The sequence below is a fragment of the Taudactylus pleione genome, unplaced genomic scaffold (assembly GCF_031769625.1).
Source record: "Taudactylus pleione unplaced genomic scaffold, aTauple2 ptg000122l, whole genome shotgun sequence".
Lineage (NCBI taxonomy): Eukaryota > Metazoa > Chordata > Amphibia > Anura > Myobatrachidae > Taudactylus > Taudactylus pleione.
In genome coordinates, this window is record NW_028284524.1 from 7533503 (window position 1) to 7558867 (window position 25365).

The following is a 25365-nucleotide window of genomic DNA, read 5'->3' on the forward strand; positions in this document are numbered from 1 at the left end:
CCAGTGCCATGGCACAGGGCACCGCAGGGCAGGGGGCGCTGTGTGGACCTGTCAATTTTCCTGTTTATTAGCATTGTCACTTGTAGCTTTCTTTCTTTTATCCCCAGCATCTCCTGGCTGCCCCAGGAGTACCACTATCTTTTCCCTGGCCCTTCCCCATGAGGTCATGGCCCTTTTTCAGGTGTACTATCTTATGTCCCTATTTAAAAAATGGAGGGGGGGGGTGTCGCCAATACTCTCTCTGGCACAGAGCACCAAAAAGTCTAGTTCCGGCTCTGTCATGTCATCCCTTCTTCTTGGGGGGACCTCCCAACACCCATTGCTGCGTAACTTATGCTTGAACTGATTAGCACCTGTAATTATGCCCACGTCCTTACATTATTCTACCATAATGATGTATGCCCTCTTGCATGATGTTAAACAAATCATCAGTCTCTTTTTTTCTTTTTACAGTAAATCATCCCTCAATGTCAAAATATATTGAATTGTATGCAATATAAAAATAATTAGTTGTATAATATTTTGCTGATCATTTTCTTATACATTAACATTTTGCAAATACTACCATTACCTGTGGACTATATAAACCATAGTTACCCATGGAACATGGATGTGAAACCTATCAATCATTCCTGCTCTGCAAACTTGATGAATGAGAAAGAGAGTTATTTTTGGCGAGTATGATAAGTATATTCTTATTAGCGCAGCATATGCTCTATGTTGGAATTTAACTCCCAGAGGAGTCATTGCACAAGTTGCCCGTCATTGTCAGACAGTAATATATCACTGGCTCCTTTGGTGGCACAGCAGCTCAGAAACATGAGCACCTTGTGTCTCCTTGAATAGTATTTATTGTGACCAGCTGTATGTTCCTAAAGGGCAGTGTTGGCTTATGTAGGCAGCAGCGTAGAGGACGCTGAGTGCTCCTGACTACTTTCTGGACTTTGTTTTCTCTCTCTGCCCCGTCTTCTGTACCACTCTGTCCTGCTCTCTGTCTTTTCTTCTCCCTGTGTGCTGGTGAGTTTGTATGTGGGAGGGAGCGAGGAGGGTGAGAGTCTAAATACAGCAACAGATTGTACTGGAGGTGACCTCGTCATGTTCAGTATCTCCACCCTTCTCCCTTCCCTCTCTCCCCTCTCTGCTTTTCCCTTTTTATGTGCATCTTATTTCTTTCTCTGCGCTCTTCTCCTTTCACTCTTTTTCTTTCAACCTCCTGTTTCTATCACTAACTTACTTACCCTCTTCACCCCACACCCTTGCTGTGTTATCCCCCATTCTCTTGTGCACCCCTGCTACACCCCACTGGAAGTTTCAGTCCCTTGCTCCTTTCTGTACCTGATGTTCTAGGATAGTAAGGGTGCTTTCTGGGGTCTGTAGCTCTAAACTGGTGAGTCCTTATGTGTCTGTCTGTGTCATTGCATGTCTCACCCTCTGTGTATGAAGCAGGGGCTCTGCTTAGTCTTTTTTTGGCATTTAGGAAAGATGCCAGTCCTTTGCGTGTAGAGAGGGTGGGAGGTGGGGGCTTATTGCAGGGGGCCATTTTAGGCATTAATGAGTCTTGACTGTAACTTGTTCTACTCTTACAAAAGAAGATGTTAAAGGTATAGAAGGTTTATTAATAAACTGACGAGAGACCGTGCTATGTTAATAAGTATTACAAAGTGTTCAATCCATACACATGATGTCTTGCCCTCATGAATAAAGCAGCAACATCTACATTGTTATAGGTAGCTAGATATTTCTAACCAGTCTCTAATTCCTCAGCATTCGAAGTCTACACACTAATGTGTATATAAATGGCATAGGACACATCCCAGGCACACCTGTGCTTCGCTTACATTACAGCCTGAGTCATGTGACATGTGCATAATTCTGTGCATTTAGGTTTGTAGTGTTCTCTAGAGGGGATGTAGTTTCAATCCCAGCTGTCGGGATGCAGACACTCAGAATGCTGGCACCGGAATCCCGACACCAGTCAGAATCCCTACCGCCGGCATCCCGACGGTAAGTATGTTAGGGGGAGGGATAGGGATGGGTTTAGGCACTAGGGGAGGGTTAGGGCTAGCCATTGGGGGGGGAAGGTTAGGTTTAGGCTGCGGGGGGAGGGGGGTTACGTTTGGGCACTAGGGAGGAAGGGTTAGGTTTAGGCTGCGGGGAGGGAGGGGTAGGGTTAGGATAGTTAGCTCCAGGGGTCAGTATCCTAACCCTGTCAGGATTCCGGTGCAGAGATTTTGATTCCTGGGATCCTGAGCACTGGCATCTCATACCCAACCCTTCTAGAGACAGCAAATGGTTAAAAAGAATAAAAAAAGTTTATTTTCAAATTGAGATTATTAATTTATATATTTTAAATGGAGATGACCTAAAAAATAATAACTTATTTTCACATTCCAAAAGAAATCTCTGAGACTTCTGCTCACCTCTATCTCTCCAGCACCTGTCACAGAATCTCCTGCCCATCGTGGCACCCCTCGAGATCTTCTCAGCCCTATTACATCCGATGATGAGTATCTGAGCCCTCAGGAAGATTTAAGTGAGCCTACCACACCTCAGCACGGGATGTTTAGCAAAGCAACCATCCAACACAGCGTGACCTTCAAAGCCCCTCCCTCATTCAAGGTGAGATCCAAAAGGGATTTTATGAATTTGACATGGCGGATAATAGTCCTAGTAATATGAGCGTGTGCGTTCAGTAATCTCTGTAAAAGTGTGAGTGCTCTTTTTATTTGATTGCTTTCTGCATTTTGCATTTTCTTAGGTGGCTTTGTCGGACCAGATGGTGTATGAGGGCCAGGAAATTATTCTCAATGTACATGTGCAAGGAGAACCCAAGCCTATGATAAATTGGTGAGTTTCAGACAGACGGTAGCAGAAATTCAATCTATTTAATGCTTTTTGTGAGTCATCTGTCATCCATAAGGAGGCTTCAAAACCTAGATGGCATTTCCAGCAAAGGGAGAATGTAAACCATCACAAACAGAAGTCCACCAGTTACTAATGTTATATCAGTTGAACTACAGCTACACATAGTGGAGGCAGCCAATCATTTCATTACTAATGAAATAATTGTCTGCCTCCACTTAGTGTTGTTGACTGGTACATCTTGCTTTCATTCACTGCTCCATATGGCTTTTCATTGTTGTCTTTCATTTGGGAAATACTCTGCTTCCTCACACTGTCTACTCTGCACAGGCTGAAGAACAAACAACAGTTGAAGCCCAGTGGAAAATGTCGCATGACAGAGGAGGAAGAGGGCGTTTTTTCACTTCACATTGTGGGAGTTGAGAAACGAGATTCCGGATTCTACACCTGCAAAGCAATAAATGAGTATGGAACTAAACAGTGTGAAGCAAAGGTAGACGTCCGAGGTGAGTGCCGATCCACTGATATATATAAGTGTCTTGTATCCCTAATTGACTAATGGAGACTTTTGACTAGAACAAGGACAGCAGTGTATCGTATGGTTGCTGGAAGACGAGTTACAGGGCAGCCAGTGTCTTGTTAAACAGCATGATATATGTAAAGTATCATCCTGTAGAATGATAACACTTCTGCTAGGATATCAACCATTTACAAAAAGAAGTGTCCATCAGTCGGCTAACTGGGTGGAACACAATGCAGGGACTGTAAGATGTCTTTTTTAAGTACATCTTACATATCATCATTCATTATATGGAAGATCCTTGCTTGTGAACTTTGAGAGTTACCTTACCCACTTTCTAACTAAGGATTGGAATTTTGATACTGGCCAAACTTTTAACAATTTTGCTATGTTACAGCACTAGATAAGTATCTTGTTATTTTATGGTGAAAACTAAAATGTCTGGGTGTTGGGTATATTGATATCCGTATTAGTAGGCTTAGTTCACTGTGTAGTGGTATATGGACCACAGAAAAGAATACATCAGTATATAATAGCCTAGGATAACTACCCTTTACACGCACACAACACACAGATGCACCTTTACACGCACACAACACACAGATGCACAGTTTATATATATATATATATATGTTAAATTAAGTGCTGTGTTTGATCATATTTATTGCACACCATGTTTACCAAGTAGCAACAATATTGTATTAACTTATTTTAATTTTTTTTGTCTTTTGCGGTTTTCAATAATATGTCTGTAATGAGTATGTATAATAATCATACTTACATTAAATGTGTCTCTACTTAACTACCTGTGAACTGGGCATCCCAGTTGGCATTTGAAAATAGTCTGTTCTACACAACCACCTGGCTTCCCTAGTCCTTAGAGTCGATCTTGGCAGCTGGCCAGGTCTACTGTTACTTTATATAACAACACTGCAACAATGTTGAAGCAAACAGTTAACCCTTAAGCTGGGCACACACCTGGCTGAATGGACGACCCATCGACTTATCTACACACTTGCCAAGTATTCGGGCATTGTGTCTGTGCTGACATCACAACTGGGCGGGTTTTCAATTTCTCGCCCCGTTGAGACGTCAGTCACCGGCGGGTACCTGCAGCAAGTGTACAGGTGGTCAGCGGGTCACCCATATAAACAGCCAGATGTGCTGATATATACTGTATATCTAGGCACAAAAACAGACAGATCTTAGGTGCACAACTCCAAATTATTAATAATATATAAATGCAATAACATTTTGCAATCAATAGAGGTTTTTAGCATAATCTTAGCCAAGGTTATGGGCCTACCCACCATATCCAGGTAACCTCTGTAGGGTAGGTCCCTAACATACTACGATTCAAATCCAGAGTACAGGACACCCCCAAACTAGCCCAGCTAAGTCACCCCAGGGCACCGCCATAGTAAGAAAAGTGCAATGTGAAAGATAAAGTGAGGTACATATATAATAAGCAAACAGTGAAGGGTTAAAATGTGTTATAATGCGGTGCCCTGAAACAGATCAACACAGGGAATCCAGGGGGACCCACGCCCCAAAAATGAACACTACAGTATATAAAACTTGTAAGACTTACCTAGAATTGTGCCTAATACTAGTGTGTGCATAAGTGTGAAAGAGATAGTTAGGAACAGCTATTGCAGTAGCTGCTCCTAACTATCTCTTTCACACTACCTCACTTTTTATTTTCTTTCTTTATATGCAGCAGTAGCTGCTCCTAACTATCTCTTTCACACTGCACTTTTCTTACTATGGCGGTGCCCTGGGGCAGCTTAGCTGGGCTAGTTTGGGGGTGTCCTGCGCTCTGGATTTGAATCGTAGTATGTTAGGGACCTACCTTACAGAGGTTACCTGGATATGGTGGGTAGGCCCATAACCTTGGCCAAGATTATGCTAAAAACCTCTATTGATTGCAACATTTTATTGCATTTATACATTAACAATAATTTGGAGTTGTGCACCTGAGATCTGTCTGTTTTTGTGCCTGCAATTAGACTCATCAGGTAGCACCCACCATTATATATATATATATATATATATATATATATATATATGTATATATATATATATATATATTCAGGGTGTGCAGTCCAGAAATCTTTCCCATATACTGAATATCTGCAAGATGTATCGGCATCAGCTGTGCTGCAAGGCATGCGTCTGTGAATGACTTGGTTCACATTCTTATCATCTGTGCACACCTGCTGATGCACTACACAAGTGACAAACACACAGCCGCTGGCTCCGGCAGCTGTGTGTTTGTTGTAAGCAGCAGCCAATGAGAGTCTGTCAGACTCTCATTAGCTGCTGCTGCGCCCACTGCAGGAGCCGCTCCATCTTCCGGCTCCCGCAGTGGGCAATGGGAGAGGCGTCATGACATCATAAGACGTCTCTCCCATAATGCCCGGGAAGGACAGACAGAGGAGCGGATGGCGACAGCGAGAGCGGGGATTCAGGTAAGTGGTTTTTTTTTACTACGTGTGTCTACTGGGGGGAGGCTGGCACTACAAGGGGGAGACCACTACTGGGGGCACCACAAGGGGGGGACTACTACTAATGGGGGCAATACAAGGGGGGGACTACTACTACTGGGGGCACTACAAGGGGGGGACTACTGTTGGCACTACAAAGGGGGAACCACTACTGGACTGGGGGCACTACAAGAGGGAGGGACTACTACTGGGGGCACTACAAGAGGGAGACCACTACTGGGGGTACTACAAGGGGGAGATCACTACTGGGGGCACTACGGGGCGGGGGGGCACTACAAGGGGGAACCACTACTGGGGATTATAACTGGGGGCACTTCAAGGGGGGGACTACAACTGGGGGGACTACTACTGAGGGCACTACAAGGGGGGGACTACTATTACAAGGGGGGACTACTACTACTAGGGGCACTACAAGGGGAGGGGACAACTACTAGGGGCACTGCATAGGGGGGGGACTACTACTAGGGGCACTACATAGGGGGGAGGGGACTACCACTGGGGGCACTGCATCGAGGGACCACTGCTGGGGGCTCTATAAAAAGGGCAATACTGGGGGTACTGCATAGGGGGGAGACTACAACTGGGGCCACTATTTAAGGGGCATTGCATAAGGGTTACCACTATTGGGGGCACTGCATGGGGTGTGGACTGCTAATGGGGGCACTATATAAGGAGCACTGCATAGGGGGTACCACTAATGGGGGCACTATATAAGGGGCTTACTACTGGGGGCACAAGGGACACTGCACAGGGGGGACCACTACTGGGGGCACTGTATAAGGGGCACTGCATTGGGGGATCACTACTGGGGGCACTACTGGAGGCCTGCATAAGGGGATCCTCTCCTGGGGCACAGGGGGGCACTGCATATGGGCACCAGGACGGGGCTGTTCCTAATCTTTATTTTTACTTTACATTAATCCCATATGGACCCGCCTCCTCCCTGGAACACTTGAGGGGGGGGGCGCCGTAGCACGCATGTTCTTCGGGCACTCTGGCTACACGACGCTACCCCTCTGTCAGGGCCGCCTGCATGCATTTGCCCCCCAAGCTAAAAGTTGCCAGCCAGCCCCTGATTGACATCCTAGGCCATTCCGTACCGTATCTGATAGTTATTTGAAAAGCAAATGTTTTGATTTAAAGCTGTAATCAAAGAAATCATTTTGATTGTACATTAGTGGCGAAAACCTCATCTGAGACCTTTATTAAATGTATGGAACATGTGGCGTCATCATTGTATCTCAGTATAAGAGTAAAAGTATGTTTCAGTGAATGCGCTTACAGAAAATAAAATTACTATGATATTTCTGTGAATAAAGGCTCTAGTTAAGTAAATATTTATATAATATATATACTCGCATACTAAATTGTCTCATATGCTGGGGTGCTTCATGGTTCCTGTCCAAAGACAGACATGGGAACCATGATGCTGCTGTTATGAATTATATTGAGTCTTTTGCAAAGGTCCTGTTTAGACCGAAACGTTGACCTTGCATTTGATAATACTAATTGGCTGACCATTTTATATGAATAAATATTGATTGAGTCTGGTGAGTGCCTCGCTCTCTTCCTGTTTGAAGATATATCATTTGCATGTGAACTATCGGTTGCTGGTCTTGGAGGAAGCACCCCGGCATATGAGACTATTCGGGATGCAAGTGCAGGATACATGTATAGTTAAAACATGCAGCTCTCCCAATGCCTCTCCTATATATACAAGTGCAAACATGGATTGCACTCTAGGCCCGTTAATGCAAAGTGTAAAGAATCTCCCGGTCCCAGGGAGTAGGTAAATGTTTCAGGGTGCAAACCCTTTTATCAAGACTATATATGTATATATATATATAGAGAGAGAGAGCGAGCAAATGGCACTATATACATATATATATATATATGTATATAGTGCCATTTGCTCGCTCTCTCTCTCTCTCTATATATATATATATATATATATATATAGATAGATAGATATATATATATATATATATATATATATATATATATATATATATATATATATATATATATATATACCATTCGCTCTGAACAACCCTCTGGTTTCATGTTTTGTACACTACGAGGCTCTTGAGTTCTAGTGACAGCCGCATTCTGTTACACTCTCCTCTGCATATGAAATTACCGCATGTCGCACTAAGCTGATCCCCGAACTGATCTCTGCATGGCACTACCCATTAAAAGGCAACTTGCTGCATGAGTAGTTTCCAACACTAAGTTTGCCATACTTTAGGGAAGATGGAGGCTGAGTTCATTGCAATTTGGGCTGAAACCTGACTAACAGTGCAACTTATCTCTATGCATGTTAACTGCTGTAAAATGAGAGGCATGGCCGTCTGTTAATATCACAGACGTATTAAATAAGCCACAGTCAGAATGATCTGCAAAATATGTTATGGACTTGTACCAGGCTTAAAGAACTGATTGCTCTTCCACTTTGAACTTTGAAAGCTGGGAAAAAGTCAAATGAAAAAATGACTACAAATGAAAATCAAACTTAAAGGACCATTACACTACACTACATCTGAAACAGAAGTTGAATTATAAACATATATGTTGACATTATTCTAGTTTTATGTTATCAGCCATTATCAGGTAAAAAGGAGACCGTCCACAGAGTCTTTTAAAGCTGCAGTCCCTAGAAAAAAAAAATATTTGCATAAATCTTTCTGGTTCACTGTAACATATAAGGGGAGTTGTATCAAGCCTTGGAGATAGTTAAAGTGGAGAAGTTACCCAAATCAACTAAACCCCTGGCATTGGAATGCTTCTCTTCTTAACATGCTTATTATCAATACAATCCCTGTCCCCTTGTGTAATTGCTTTGGGCCTGATTCAGACCCGCTTGCAAGCATACAGCGCTCGCAAGCAGGTCGATGGTCCACCACTGCGCATGGGCTGCCTCTGGCGTGCGCATGCGCTAGACCCCTCCTGCGACTGAACTTAAGTCACTACGGGTCTCGCTACAAGACTGGGCGGCTGTCGGTGAGTGACAGCTCGCCCCGTTTTGTAGGCGGGGAGCGGGGGTGGTTGGGCAAACGCAGCTGTTCCCTTAGGAATGCCTGCCGTTTGTGGGCGGCCCTATTAGAGCAGGAAGTCCACTCAGGCTTGCGGGAGCTGATACCCTACCACAGGGTCTCGTCGCAAGCTCGATGGTCGCGATAATCGCGACGGACTCCAGGCCACTCGTACAAGCTGGTCACCCACAGCTTTGCGAGCGGGCTGGAGAAAAAAAAAAAACACTCCCTGATTCAGAGCGAGCGCTCGCCAGCAGCGAGTGGCTCTGAATCAGGCCCTATATGTACATGGAAGGGCTCTGACACAGAGATCAGGTGACCCGCTCCTTGAGTACTGAAATGCAAACATTTTCCAACTAGAGATGACCATCGGTGGGTAATTGGTGGTTGACCTCGATTGTATGAAACCATTGTCTGGGAACCATCGATGGTTTCATCCACTGATGGTCATCCCTGCATAAATACTTGCCTGGCAGTGGGCCAATCAGAGAGTGGGGTGGGGCTTCACAGGTCATGTCGGGGGCAGAGTTAGGCCTGTGTTCTGTCACATGGGTAAAAAAAAAACATTGTGTGGCTACGTGCCATCGATAAAGAGGAAGCATTGGATCTCCGCCATAGATGGCAACACCATTGGTGGTTAACCATTGATGCTTGTTGACCAACCTTGGTTCCATCTGACGCACTGTGCAGCCATACCATTTTCCTGTACTAAACAGTTTTGCAAAGAGAATACAGACATCCTTGTAAACAGGGTATTAACCTCATGTTCACAAGATACAAAATATGCTGTTAAAAAGAAAATGAAATAGAGTATGTGTGATTGCAGCTTTAGTAGGATTGCTGCCAGGACGTTCTGCTGTGCAGAGGAAAAATATCTTTCACAAGCTCCTATAACTTATTTTGTATTTATTAATGGCTGTTGCTAGATAGTCTTTTATATAATTCTTCTTGTGTTTAAGGCTAATGGTCTTTTATCACCAGAAAATGAAGTGGGTTTGTATATGTTTATATTAAGTATTCTAGTGAGTTTTATTTTTTTGGTCAGCATTACTGATGTCTGTTGCAGATATGCTGTTCCCCTGATTGTCTGTGTCATTATTTCTCTCCCAAGGGGCAAAGCCACTTCAATCAAAAGGCAATAAAGTCAATTACAAGGGCTACACCAGTACAAGGGGCCAACTATTACAATCCTTAGTAATGCAGTCGGCAATTGATAGGGCTCCACCAGTACAAGGGGCCCACCATTACAATCCTTAGTAATGCAGTCGGCAATTGCTAGGACTCCACCACTACAAGGCGCCCACCCATTGCAATCCTTAATAATGCTGTCGGCAATTGCTAGTGCTCCACCAGTACAAGGGTCCCACCATTACAATCCTTAGTAATGCAGGGCTCAACGAGTACAAGGGGCCCACCACTACAATCCTTAGTAATTTAATCGGCAATGGCTAGGGCTCCACCAGTACAAGGGGCCCACTACTACAATCCTTAGTAATTTAATCGGCAATGGCTAGGGCTCCACCAGTACAAGGGACCCACCATTACAATCCTTAGTAATGCAGTCGGCAATTGCTAGTGCTCTACCAGTACAAGGTTCCCACCATTACAACCTTTAGTAATGCAGGACTCCACCAGTACAAGGGGCCCACCTTGACAATTCTTAGTAATGCAGTCGGCAATTGAAAAGGCTCTATGAGCTTCTGTGTCACCCTCTTGTGCCCTGGGAATATAGGAGGAGAAGTAACAAACCTTCTAAAGAGGACAGGTGGAGATGTAGCCCTTGGCAACCAATCAGCTTATATCTATCATTTTATAGAATGTAAGGCCCCCATACATCAGCCAACGGATTGGGCCAATTCCCCCATCCCCAGACGCCGGGGTCTGGGCATCATTGAAAACCAATATGCTGGATTTCTCTGATTTGCCAATCACAATCAAAATATGATCATGATCAGCAAATCGGGATTTTTAACATAAAAAATTTCACTGATTCCCCGTCGGATCGGCAATTATCGATGACCGCCAGTCGGCAACTTCTGTACTTGTCCGCATTAGAAGGTTTGAAACATCTACTCTTTATCCTTTGTTTCAAAATATCTACTCTTACAAGTAAAGTACAAGTTAACAACCGCATGCTTTTTCACTGGTGTTTTAACTTGTGTTTTTAAATTATCAAATACAAGTACGTGTAAGGTCCCATGACTTTATTTTATCATAATGGCCGTATTCAATTTCAGCAAAAAAAGGAATTATCACGACTGGGAGTTGCTGTAGGATTGCTAGGTCAGCTACTAAAAACTGAACACATAAAATAGACACTCTGCAGGGCAATTAGTTCTGCTTTCTGACGTATGTATGCATGGTACGGCAAAACTTGAATTATGCATTATGCTACTCAGCTAATTCCAGGACAGGAATGCAGCATGTGTTCTTTCATTCAAGTGCAGTTTTGATCATTGACTGGACTGTGTTACTCATTGTATATATAGTGTATTCTTTTTTTATCTATAATTTATAATGCCCCACAATGTGTCTGCAGCGCGGTACAAAGGGGAAGACATAAAACATTACAAATTAACAGCATAAATACAATACAAAAAAGTTAACTATGGTCTAAGTACATAACATAAGTACAAAACATTACTGTAACAACACAGGCTGGGTAGTACAAGCAACAGGGGAAAGGTAAAGACAATGCACTGTTGCTAGAAAGAGCAAGGAGCGGTGAGTTGCATGGGGGCAGAGCCGTAATTAGACTTTTGGTGCTCTGTGCCAGAGAGAGCATTGGCGCCCCCCCCAATTTCTATATAGGGACATAAGATGGGGCACCTGAAACAGAGCCATGGCCTCATGGGGAAGGGCCAGGGAAGAGATAGGGGAGGTCAGGATATGCTGGGGATAAAAGAAGAGGAAGTTACAAGTGAGAATGATAATAAACAGGAAAATTGGCAACCCAAACAGCGCCCCCTGCCCTGCAGTGCCCTGTACTATGGCACAGGTCGCACCACCCTAGTTACGTTACGGCCCTGCATGGGGGTCAATGGTACAATATTATTATATTTTTTATTGGTTTATTATAGTAGGCATTACTCAGGCTTTACTAAATAATCTGCTTGTTATGTTATGTGGCAATCAATCAATCAATCATTCAACAACCACTAGTAGGATGAAGATAAATTCCATTCCTGTTCTTTGTTTCTTTTTTTAATTATTATTATTATTATTTATTTAAAAAAAAATGTATTAATTATCCTCATATATTTTGTGATGGTCATATATCCAGGATCCCTTTCCTGTACACATTTCCCTTCCTGTTGAAATGGGATAGAAAGCCCAAATTCTAAGTAGGTCACAGCACAGCTTCCTGCCATGTTATCACAAAGCTTGCTGCCGCTGATGTTTAAAGTCCCAGTAGTGATTGCATTGTGACTTTGAAAGGTAATTCTTGCATTGGTGACCTGCAATATCAGCATCTGGGACACTTACCATTCACATAAGAAGGGGTAACGGGGGGATGGGGTGAATATTAAGTTTTCTTTTTTTTTTTTTTAAACTAAATTAATCAAAGCAAATTGTAAATAGATCACTGAATCATCTAGGGGCCTATTCATTAAGGTTATTCTTGCAGAAAGAATAGTTTCCTCACGTTTTATGTAACGGGTCTTTTCATCATTGGACTCCCAATGTGACTGTCTGCCATTCATCAAACTCTGAAATATGAAAACCTTTGGAGCTTGATTGTGGGAACTTCCTATAGGAAGGAGTAAAAGAGTGTGAGAAGGGATTCATTAGCCCACTTCTCTATTGCACAGGCTCAGCTATTCTGCCTCTAAGTGTAAACTTTTACTGATACTATTCAGCGGTGCAAGAAGCAGGTTAGGAGTAACGGGGCAGTTACAATGATGAATTGCTCCAGTGAATCACTATTAACTACTGAAAACTGCGGCGAGTTTGAACAACATAATTTCCGCAGGCCAACGGCACTTCATAACGAATAGGCCCCTTAGTTACTTAAAAGTTACTACCACATTAGCAGGTCAGTCCAGAAATAAGACACCTGCTTATTTCAGGATATACCATAATGTAGTGCCTCCTCTTTATACCACTAGCTCAAAACTCAAAGCTGGCGTTATAGTGAATGTTGCATTATTAAGAAGGTGACAGACATGTGATGGAATTGTTATAGTTTAATTCACTTTAGTGCAGAATAGATAATATGGTTCTAGTCAATGGAAGATGCTGTTAAAAAGTAGCAGCAGTTTTGACACTGGAAGAATTTTTTTAGTATTAAAATACTTATGTGGTATTTCATAGACTCTGTCAGCATAAATGTAATAATAATACACCTCAAACTGCATATATAACTTTTTATATAGCATGCTGACACAATGTTTAACACAGACAATGTTTAACACATCTATAACATTGTGCACAATTCGTTCTTTAACGTTTGATGCTGCTGTAATATTTTTAAGGAATTACAATGTAATTATCTGTGATTTCTTGTTGACCTACACTTCAGTTATAATGTTTGGGCTGTGTGAACTAATATGTGCCGTATTTATGATTGTTTGCCTATATTTGTATGACTCAATTCTTTTTGATCATCACCTATCATCTCCTTGCTATGCAATGTTTACCTCCTGCTGATGAATTGTGCATGTCCTGCTTTTGGCATTGCTGTGTAGTATTGTATGCCTAACATTGTGAGTGTGCAGAATATTTATTGTGTTTAAACACTTCTGTTTTTTTAATATTGGCTTGTGTTATATGTACAAAAAATGTGTCAACTTTTAAAATAAATTCACTCTGTTCCCTGTGACAATATTCAATTAAGTTTAAAATAAAAAAGAATTCTATTAATAATGGAAAATTTGTAATTTTACCTTACTAAGCCATATTTCAATCCACACTGAAATTCTACTGTCATGTCCTATTTTTATTTTTATTTTTTTTTTAATCTTTATTTTTTCTTTACAATTAGTTTTTGTTTTGCTTTTTTTTTCTTTACAATTTTTCTTTATATCATACTTTTCTGATATTTCAGGAATATAAAAATATTACAACATTGTCATTTTTATTCCAATTTATTGAACATGGCTTAATGTGCATTACATACTTGAAATATCTTCTTTTTGGGAACTGCCATGTAGGCAGGTAAAACTCCACTCGTGGTAAGTGGAAAATATTTGAAATTATATAGCTCAATTTGAATATGAATATGTTCATCTATATTACAAAGTATTGTCACATTGTGGAGCAGTGTGTCTCTTATCTATATTTTACCCTTTTAAAAGTTGGTATGTCTTTTGCTGCTCCTGTGCTCCCCCTTCCCCCAGCATTGCAAGCTGTTTTCCCTGTGCTGTGAATGGCTCGCTTGCCCGCACGCTGACTGCAGTTTCTGTCTGTATACAGGGCGAGTCAGATAATCTCCTGTCACTAACAAACTAACACAGGAGCCAAGCTGCTGGCCCAGAAAATCGGACTGTACTGAGAGGAGAGGCCCATCAGCACCAGGGGGAGACAGAGGAGCAGGATAGATCTCCTCTGACAGATATGACGGAACAGGAAAAGAATGGAGGAGGTCTCCATGTATCACTGACACTCACCCTGGGAGGACACTGACTAACAGACTGCACTATATGCCATATCTCCAGCCACTAATGACACATGTCTTTCTCTGGCTTTCGGTACTCAGATAATGTACCATTACAGCTACTGGTAACTTAAAGTTGTTGTTAAACTACAATTCCCAGCTTACAAGGGATGATTGGGACCGTAGTTCAAAGACAGATGAACAGCATTAGGCTGAAGACTCACTCCCTAGCAGGAAGCAGCAAATAGTCAGGGATTGGGGACTTTGGTTTGATTTGTATCACATTAAAGCATAGGTATGAAATCTGCAGCTCGCCACCTGTTGTTGAACTACTAGTCCCAGTACTCTGACAGGGTATACTTGACTTTCTGTAACAACCCCATATTGCCCAAGTCCTGCTTGAGGGCCTGATTCACACTAAAGCAAACGCATTTGCAAATTTTGCCGCTTAGCAATTGCTAAAATATGCTAATGCATCAGCCAGCAGAATTTGTATTGAGACGGTCACCGGAGCCCCTGTAGCTGCCCGCAACTGCAGCATCGGACGCAACATTAGATGCAGATCCTTAAAATATCGACACTTGACTGAGTCTATGGTCACTCAGAATGGACATGGTAATTGAGACACTGGAGCGTTGTTCTCTTAGTGAGTGATGGCAGACACTGGCTAGTACACGCCCAGGAAATGGCCCCAACACGCCTGTGTTTTTACTGGAACTACCTGTTACCACCCGCAAAACGGTCTATTCCTGTCAATCAAGTGCGAGTGAATCCGTGTTCACAATTCATTCGCACCGCGTGCACAATGTGGCTGTAACGGATGCGCAAACCACCGATAATCGCTCAACTGTGTGAACATCAAATTAGTGTTCAACTGTGAATCAGACCCTGAGAGTTAATGTCCCAACATCTGAACTATTTATTTGGTAGAATACACTTGCTATGCCTGGGTAAAAATAGGCACTGAGATTCCTGGCAGCAATGACTACCTTACCACATGAAAATAATAATTATTAATAATAATAGTAATAATATTATTATTATTATTATAGCTATATCGATTTAAAAAAAATAAGGTGAAAACAGTATTTCTTCAAATGAGTTGCATTATTAGACATTGATTTCTGATATTGATATTAATGTTTGATAATGGTGGAGTTCGGTACCAAAGTGGGCAGCATCTGACGTGTTGATAACCAGGGATGAAGAGGTGAGCGACTACTGGCTGTATGTCAGAACCCTTCAAATGCCAGCCACTCCATCACTGAAGGCTCCTTAGGCTACTCCTTCCAAAAACAGAGGTTGTGGTTTAACATAAAGGGTCACCTAAATCATTTGTAACTGCAATATGAAAAAACCCTCTTCATAGGATTTCACTGAACAGAAGATTCTTTGGGCAACCCTTCAGAACAGAGCACTCATGAGTAGACTTTTAACTCTTTCATTCCTAGATCAGTTTAGGCACATCGTACCGACATAATGCATTCCCATATGAAATATTCTTTTTCTACACGCATTCAGGGATTTTGTGACTAGAAGATAGACAATAGAACCCTTAATGCTATATTTGCACTTTTTGCACCTCTGTTGATGAGGTAGAATATACATATATCTTTTTTTCTATTGTTATTCAGTTAAGTATGAAAATCTTTTTTTCTGCATATTTGCATTTTCCAGTATGAGTGGCAGATCTCATTTATCTTGCTTTTTCCTAGACCAAATGCAGTAGTATCCAGACACTTGTTATAGTGCCACCCAGTGTCCAGATTACTACGACATGCTCATAATGTTTGTATAGCACTGCCACACATTCTTGTCATACTTTATAATAGGAGATTGAGATGAGATCTAATAGATGTAGGTTGCAAGATATCAGGCTATATATGTGTGTGTATATATATATATATATATATATATATATATATATATATGGAAAAATTACAGGTTAAACCAGAGGTTCCCAAGCGCAGTCCTCAAGGCTCCCCAACAGATCAGATTGTTTAAAAAATCATTGTATTTTTTAGCCTAGACGATGAACGATTATCGTTCATGCGCGTCCCCGTTTGTAGTTTGTAGTTCATCGTCCATTCTGACTGAACAACTTAACGATTTTCATTAAGGGAAAGTACAAAAATCGTTTGTGGTTCAAAAAAAATCGCTCATTACATTTAGTAAATGAACGATTTTAGTAAACAATTTTCGTTCATTTTCCCATTGAAAATATAAACGAAAATCGTTTACTAAAATCGTTCATTTTCAAAATCGTTGTCTGTGTATGCACCTTTACAGATATCCATGGCTGAGCACAGGTGGTTAAATCAAATTGACTGAGGTACTAATTAAATCACCTGTGTTCAACCATGAATGTCTCTAAAATTTGAACTGTTGGGGAACCCTGAGGACCGCGTTTGGGAACCTCTGGGTTAAACCATAAACAATATTGACAGCAAAGAATTGCAAAAGTGTGGAACGGAAGTGTGAATTGTCTTAAGTGATGTTCTTTGTCTGCTTCTGTACGAGGGTAATTAGCTTTACAAAGAGGTACGTACATACATTAGCTGGCCAAGATGGAGGCATATGCAGGCGTACAAAACCTTACTCCTGTGGATGGGCGGAAGTGGGCAAAGTAAAGGACTCTCCTTGCTGAGTGTGGATTGCATTTAGTTTTGCACTGAAATGTGATTGTGGGATGGAATATTTAAATAAAGCAAAGGGGTAGAGACTTTCATTTAAAGAAGTGTCCCCTTCACTACAGCACACAGGCTTTCCTTTATTGATATATGACTTTCTCCTGACATTTGCACTTTTATGGTAAACCGGATTCCTAGGCACACATAGGAGGGAATTCAACGCAAATTGAATAGCGTCGGGAGGGAGCTTTTATAACTATACCCCTTTGTCTCATAAAGAAGCATTGCAGGTTCCCATCACTTACAGACCTCATATACACAGTCAAGACGCATTATTATACGAACCATCTAATAGCCAGAGTACCCGCCATGTGCAGCACGGACAGCAGCTAGACGGACTGGGAGTGACTCAATATGGTGCTGGTAAGTTGGCACAGGTATCTGGAGCCATGCTGACTGCAGTGCATGCCACAGCTGCTGGAGGTGCGTGGTGGAGTATCCATAGAGCGAACACAACGATCAAGGTGGTCCCACAGATGCTCAATTGAGTTCAAGTACAGGGAATTAGGGGGCCAGAGTAGTACTTGGAAGTCTTGGTCGTGCTCGTCCAACCACTGTCGGACATTTCTAGCGGTGTGACATGTTGCAGTGTCTTGCTGGAAGATCCCATCTGCTTCAGGGAAGACAATCAGCATGAATTGGTGTATGGATTCATAACCAATTTGTTTGAGGGTGTGCCTTCCACATGGATGAGTGGGCCTAGAGAATGCCATTAAAACATTCCCCAGGCCATAACGCTGCCACCACCAGTTTGTGTTCTCCCAGCAATAGTTGCAGGGTGTTTGTATCCAATGTTTCTCGTCTGACACACCAATATCCATTCGGTCGATGAAGCAGAAAATGTGACTCATCGGAGAAGGCAACCCTTCGCCAATCAGCGGAGGTCCAGTTCCGATACAGGCGTGAAAATTGAAGCCTTTTTCGCCGATGTACCTTCATTAGCATAGGTGCAGTAACCATCTGTTTGCTTCGGAGCCCCATACGCAGCAGGGTTCTCTGAATTGTCATTTTAGACACACATCTTGTGGCCCCCAGGTTCACTTTGACGGGGAGCTGATCCACTGAAGCCCTCGCGCACCTTCGTAGCCGACGTTCACCTCTCACATCAATGGCACGTGGTGCTCCGCAGTTTCCACGTTGGTTATTCGCAATGGTGCCATTTTTCCAGTCATGATACACCTTCACCACAGCAGCACGCGAACCGTTCACAAGCTACGCTGTTTCAGAAATACTTCCATCCTTGGCCCGAAAGCCAATAATCATCCCTTTCTGCAACTGGGATAAGTCGCCCTAGTTACCCATGACAGCAACGAGTGATATGTGTGCAGACGGCCTATCGCACGCCTTATATACCCACCAAGCCACTGCATGGCACATGACGTACTACATGAGCTACATGCTGCTGATGCCAAATGTAGGAGGTGGTCATAATAATGTGATTTGACTGTGGATTTATGTCTGTCTACTAACCTGGATGGTGGAAACCCCATTACCTCAGTAGGTAGTTGGCCACATAACTTGAGAAGGCAATATATGCGTCTGCTGGGTCAGTTGTGCCTTATGGTTTACAATATGGAGCTTAATAATGAAATGTTTGCATGGTCTTTTATGTTGACGGGCAGGGTCCAGAAAGGAAGAGTGGGCTGAAATCAGATATGATTGTGTGCATTACACATGCAATCACCTATCTGTAGGTTTTTTGCCACTTTCTCTTTCTGTCTTTTTGCCTGAAGTAGAGGCAAAAATAACATGGACATGACAACATTATCCATTGCACCAGCTCTGGCCTGATATCTTAACTTGTTATGCTGGGTCAGGGAAACTTATTTACCTTGTGTGTTCCATTGCAGATGCCAGTACATGTAACACTGAACCCTGTGTATTGTACTCCCGTGTTAGAATAACATGAAAAGGTCCATGAAGCTTACATGCAGCAAAATCATGTATGCAATTTCCTCCATGAGAAATGTAAAGGAACACACATGCTGTAATTACACATATTTCCATGACCACTAAATGCCAAAAAGACATTAATAGATTTCTTTCAATTGTAGTGTAATTAGGAAACATTTGCTCTAACTCAGCTAGTCAGATATTAGTTTAGTGCAAGTGATAGTAATGGAAGGTAATATTAGACTAATCGATGCATATTCGTGCCATTCTCAACACGTTGTTGTTGTTGTTATTATTATTATTAATAATAATAATAATAATGTGCACAAACAAGTTTTATTTTACAGATATAACACTGCTTCCCCCATCTAGCAGAACCATAGCAGTCATCCAATCGTCTTTGTTGACATATTGCTCTGAGCTGTATATACATTCTAATTTGATGTGTTTAGCTCAGTCCGCCCTAGGTTTGTTTATAGCTGACTGGGTTGCAGACCTGGGACCCCACAATTCTGCACAATGGGGAAGGAAGGGTGGTTCACCTGTGAAATTTTGGAGGATGGACATCTTTAAACCTAGGTGGATAAGTCTAACTGCAGTGCAGGACATTGCAGGAGTCCAATCATATTTATACAGGATAATAGGAGTCTTCTCTGCCTTTATTTGATAATCTAGACAATCTGCTTAGTTATGAGTTGGTCTCGGTACCTGACTAACTTTGATAGTGATTATTGTGCAGTTCATCAGGCTTCATCAGGACTGAAAGAATCATAAGGGTAGGAGGTAATTGTATAGGAGCCCTCTATGAGGTTAGCTTTAGTGTCACCATCTCATAGTCTTTTGCAGACCTGTACATTGGCAGTCTATAAATTAATAGTTTAGATTCCATAGCGTGTTTTCACATCATTAAAAGTGAATACAGGGTGTTATACAAAATAAAAAGGATTTTTTACCTGTTTCCGATCTTTAAATAGTTTATGTCACTGACAAGTATCCATCATAAAGGCAGGAACCCAATTTGAATAATTCACTAGGCAGGAAGTAGCTTATTTTAGTGGCTGTATTCTGTACCTCACAAACTACCACTTATTTTCAGATGAGAAGAAAACAGACTTTGTTTAAACTCTTTACTTTATTTTTATTTGTAGTCCCAATAAAATGTTGTTTTGGAAAAGCTATGTGTTTGCAGTCATTACTCGTCTGTAAACTACAACGCATTTGTTTCTGGTCCTCGTTATGAGATCGTTCACATTTCCCTTGTGATTTTGTGACTTGTCCCCTTTTTGTCTCTTGTCACATATCCATTGTGATACCATTATGGGTTTCTGGACTTCACTGACAGACATCATTTGTTATGATGGCATGAGGTGTTATTCATATACGAAAAGGCTACCCTAGAGCCCAATGTAATGCGGTCATAAATCGTTCTAGCAATATACCAGTTTGTACGTAAAGATTATATTTTTAAAGTCATCATTAGCAGAGGCCACTGGACCTATTATTCATTGCATTTTGGGCTTCATGTCTCGTTGCAAACAGTTCTTAAAATTGACATGTTACCTGCACAGGATGGAAACAGCACATTACTCTTAGCTTTTATTTAAAATTATAAGGTACCACAAAGGGTCCCACCAATATAGTTGCATGGTCCCGATTTCAAGGTTCTGTCCTTCCATCTTGTTCTAGAGGGTCCAGCATGTTACCCAGCGACTAGAGTAGTGTCAGCAGTTCATGCTGCATTGCTGGAACTGCTTTAGATCCCCTGAATGTTAGTCTCTCACACTGTTTGTGCCTAAGGGGGAGATTTATCAGATCTTTTAAAGAGAACACATCTATCAGTGCAATCGCTCTTCCCCACACACCAGGCAGAGAGACTGCTGCAGCCTCCCTTGACCCTCCGCAGCCCAGTACACAGCAGCTTGTACCGGGCCGGGGAGAGAGGCTGCTGGCACTGACAGGTAAGAAGTGTTATGGGGGAGGGGTGATTAGTACCTGCTCCTCCCTCCTCCTCTTGGCACCCCTGGGTGGAGGTCCTGGTCAATGAGAACCTCCCCGACTGCTGTATAGTTGGGGCATGTTTATTTGCAAAGAGAATATAAAAAAAATGGATCACACCTTTAATTACTATGGGAAAGCCTCTCCTCTCATGAGAAAGCTGCATAAACCTTTATATTATCCAAGTTTCTCTTTCTTAAAAATTTACAATTTACAATATTTATTTTAAGTAAAGACTAAAAATCTAAGATTATCCTTATAAGGTCATGTAAGGGTTTCTTCATATATTTATTCTACTTATTCAGTAGTTTCTATTTCTGCAGCACATTTGTTAAGCTGGATGATTATTAAATATTTAACTATCAAAGATTTATGTATAGTGCAAAATATTGTTGTAATGATGCATCATCAAGCATTGCTTTTGAAGGAAGAAATGGGTTTCTAGCGCTTATAATCATGGACATATTTATAGACGGGTTGGGTACGGGATCCTGGCGCACACAATACCGGCACTTAGAACCTGTAGCCAGAATCCTGACTGGTTTGAAATACTGACCCCCTGTAAGTAAGTACTCTAACCCCACTCCTAACCCTACCCCTAAACCTAACCCTTCTTCCCGTATCCGAAACCTAACCCTCCCCTCCTGCAGTCTAAACCCAACCCTTCTCCACCACAACCTAAACCTAACTCTCCCCTCTCGCAGCCTAAACCTAACCCTCCCTTCTCGCAGCCTAAACCTAACCCCCCCGCTGCAGCCTAAACCTAACCCTCCCCCCATAGCCTAACCCTAACCCCCACCTGCAGCCTAAACCTAACCCTCCCCTCTCGCAGCCTAAACCTAACCCTCCCCCCCACAGCCTAACCCTAACCCCCCCATAAAGTGGAGAGAGATTAAGTACCAACCAATCAGCTCCTTGATGTCATTTTTCAAAAAACGCTTGTAACATGACAGTTAGGAGCTGATTGGTTGGTACTTTATCTCCATCCAATTTATCTCTCTCCAAGTCTTACATAGACCTCTTACTGAGAATGCTTAGGGTATATTGATATTTTTATTTTATTATTTATTTTGGTGGACTATTATAACGAACATACACTAAGACAGAGTGAAGTCATTAATTAGTCATGCCATTTAGTCTTACAGAAATATGATATAAGCTAAATTAAACAACATGCCATAACTCTTCTGCTTGGGGAAGTTATTTTCATATGTACCCATTGTGTCACGCTGGTGTTAGATTGTATCCATTTACTGTACACCCAGTTCACTGAAAGCTATTGGTGTCTGTATTTGTCAACTCTGCTCCTCAGAGACAGAGCAGGAAACATTTTAAAATATCTCTAAACCTTAAATACAAATTGTGTTATAAAAAATAGCTATTGTTAACATTTACAAATATATGCAGCTTCTAGCAGTTTTCATACCTTGACAGAACTTGAGATATATTACATTATACATTATGTACAGCATACTGCAAGCTGTTTTTCTCTCTTATCACCTTTGGGATGACCACTTGCTTTATCCATCAATAGACTTGAAGACCGGAAATCTACTGAGCATAGGAAAAATGTTTTCCATGCTGACCAATCCCTTTTGTTAAATACCTATTATAACAATAAGCTCTTGGAACTACATAAATATGTGTGAAAGTTACAGTATTAGTACTCACGTTGGGAATTTACATGTAATATCTATGCAATATTCTGCAGAACCTTTCTTTGTCCTTTGAGATAAGATTTTGACAAGTTCTGCTTCTATATTTGTGAATGTTTAATATTTTCTTCTTATATTGGATCACCTTGTATGTTAGGCTTCGGGTCCTTTTATACCTGCATAAAAGCACATACAGTATTTAGTAAATTTGCATTTGTAAAACATTTGCATACGTTAAGGCAAATATTCAGCCATAAGTTTTATACACGCATATAAATGAAAAGTCACATAAACTATGGCCCTCATTCAGAGCCGCTCGCTAGCGGCAGTACGCTCGTTCCGAGCGATGTTCACACATCTGCGCATGTGTACGGTTTTTAGTACGCATGCGCGAACCAGTCAGTGCGGCCGAAAATCGTTTGCACGCTATATAGCGGGTGCCTGCTATTTTGAGTGACAGAATGAGGCGTCTGTGGGTGGTAACGGGAAGGTGCTTGAAAACGGGGGAGTGGAATTCGAATGCAGGCGTGCTTAAAGGTCAAAACGGGCGTTTTAAGGGAGTGCATAATTAATACAGCAGCGTCATTGACCACGTCACTTGGTTTTTTTTAACTCAGAACTGCTCGCAAAATAGCGGTTGAAAAAACCAACCACAAGAATAGCGAGCAGTTCATAAGCTGTACGATGTACTCGATTAATCTAATAAATAGCGGACATGACGTATGGTGCGAACGGCCAAGGGCCGTTTTTATCAAATAAACGAGCGTATGTTTTGCTCGCTCATTCAGACTTAGGGGTGTGAACAGACTGCAATGTGCGAACGGATCATTTGAATAGCCACCCCTTGTTTTTGAACGAACGACCACAAATAGCGAATGGCTCTGAATGAGGGCCTATGTTTCTTTCTAGTCACATCCTTTCATGGCTATTTTTCAGCAGGAACTCAGGGCTCGATTCAGTCCCGCTCGCAAGATGCGTTCGTACGCACCCAGCATATGCAAATGTGGCAAAGGCAGGCGATCGCACGGCAAGGCATTAGCACACCCACTATGTCTTAGCGTGTGATCACTATGTGTAGGCAGACGCCCACCAGCCTGTCTTAAGACGCCCACTTGCGCACGTCATCTCCAGGAAGTGTATGCAACCATCGGTAACATCGAGTACCATCAGAAGTGATCGCAGCGCTTGTGACTGACCATACTCTACCACAAGCACTGCGAGTGATTCAGTGTGATTTTCAACCATGTGACGTGTACTATGACGCTGCCTCTTAATTATGCACGCCTCTGACATGGCATTAAGATGATCAGGCACACCTGCGTTCGCACCTCCACTCCCCCGTTTCTAGCGGCCAGCCCCTGTCACCACCCACAAATATGGCTTCTCCTGTCACTCAATCAGCCGGGCTGTCTATGCGTAGCGAGCGAACGCATCCTGATCGCTCGCACTGGTTCGCGCTCTGTGATGCGTACACATGCGCAGAATGCAAACATCGGCTGGCTGCGTGCGAACGCACCCTAGCGAGCGGGTCTGAATGGGGCCCTCAGCTCCTGAACTTCTCATTAACTATGACATAATATCCTGGGCTAAGATGTATTTTCCATAAGATAAGTTTTATTTTAAAAGCCCTTTTGAGAGCCTTCTTTTCTAAATATATATATATATATATATATAATATATAACCCGATCTGTCCGGCACTCGCAACACAAAATTTTACTTGCCCAGGTGCCCTCCACACACAGATGAAGGTGTCCCATAAACGTCCAAAAACACGGCGGCACTCTCGGGACTTCTTAATGCATTAAATCATCCACTGCTCATCACTGGGATAAACTCCAACGTTTCAGATTACTTTAATCTTTTTTCATGCAGTACTGTATCCTTGAAAAAATATTAAAGTAATCTGAAACATTGGAGTTTATCCCAGTGATGAGCAGTGGATGATTTAATGCATTAAGAAATCCCGAGAGTGCCGCCGTGTTTTTGGACGTTAATATATATAAGTATATACAATATATATAATTATTTTCCTATAGCTTCTGAACCTATTTTGACAGACAAATAGCCCTGTATCCTTATAAAGCTAGGTTTTAAGCAACTAAAATTCTTGACTTAAAAATAAGGATAAAAGTTTTGCGTATGCATATCAACTCATTCCTACATGCTGTACCTAGTAGCTGATGCGGAGTTGTTAACAAAATTGGCAGTAATTACTCAAAAGAAAAATGCACATAAAATAGCGTATTTCCAGGGCATCGCAGAATATGCGCCTAATTTACAATATCCCAAACGGCAATCTGCATGCCAAGAGCATTTCTGATTAACATGCGGTCTCACTGGTGTTTGTATATGCGTTGTTGAAACCCCATTGGTTACCCAGCCTGATTGGGCCCTTAGCATCACTTTAAGAATATACTATTTTGAAACATCTGGTCTGACCCTAACGTAACCACTGTTTAAACCTGCCCAAAAATATTTGCATAATTTGTAATATATATTTGCAGTGTCTGACTGGGGCATGAAGGATCCACCAGGAAATACAGTAGTAGGGGCCCAAGCTTGAGGGGTGTGGCTAGCCACCAGAGGGGGTGTGGCCATCCACCACAGAGGGACT

At 42.0% G+C, this 25365-nt stretch overlaps 1 protein-coding gene across 4 annotated transcripts in view; it reads left to right on the top strand.

Moving 5' to 3' along the window:
* SPEG (striated muscle enriched protein kinase) overlaps positions 1-25365 on the top strand; it is a 246545-nt gene that overhangs the window by 130021 nt on the left and 91159 nt on the right. For 2 of the 4 annotated variants that reach the window (XM_088472324.1, XM_088472326.1), the window contains exons 7-9: positions 2435-2619; positions 2759-2847; positions 3193-3368. In XM_088472324.1, the coding sequence (XP_088328450.1) occupies positions 2435-2619; positions 2759-2847; positions 3193-3368 (450 nt within the window). Of the gene's footprint in view, positions 1-967; positions 1388-2272; positions 2293-2434; positions 2620-2758; positions 2848-3192; positions 3369-25365 lie in introns of those variants that run through there. The other 2 variants (XM_088472327.1, XM_088472328.1) reach the window with 2 other exon arrangements.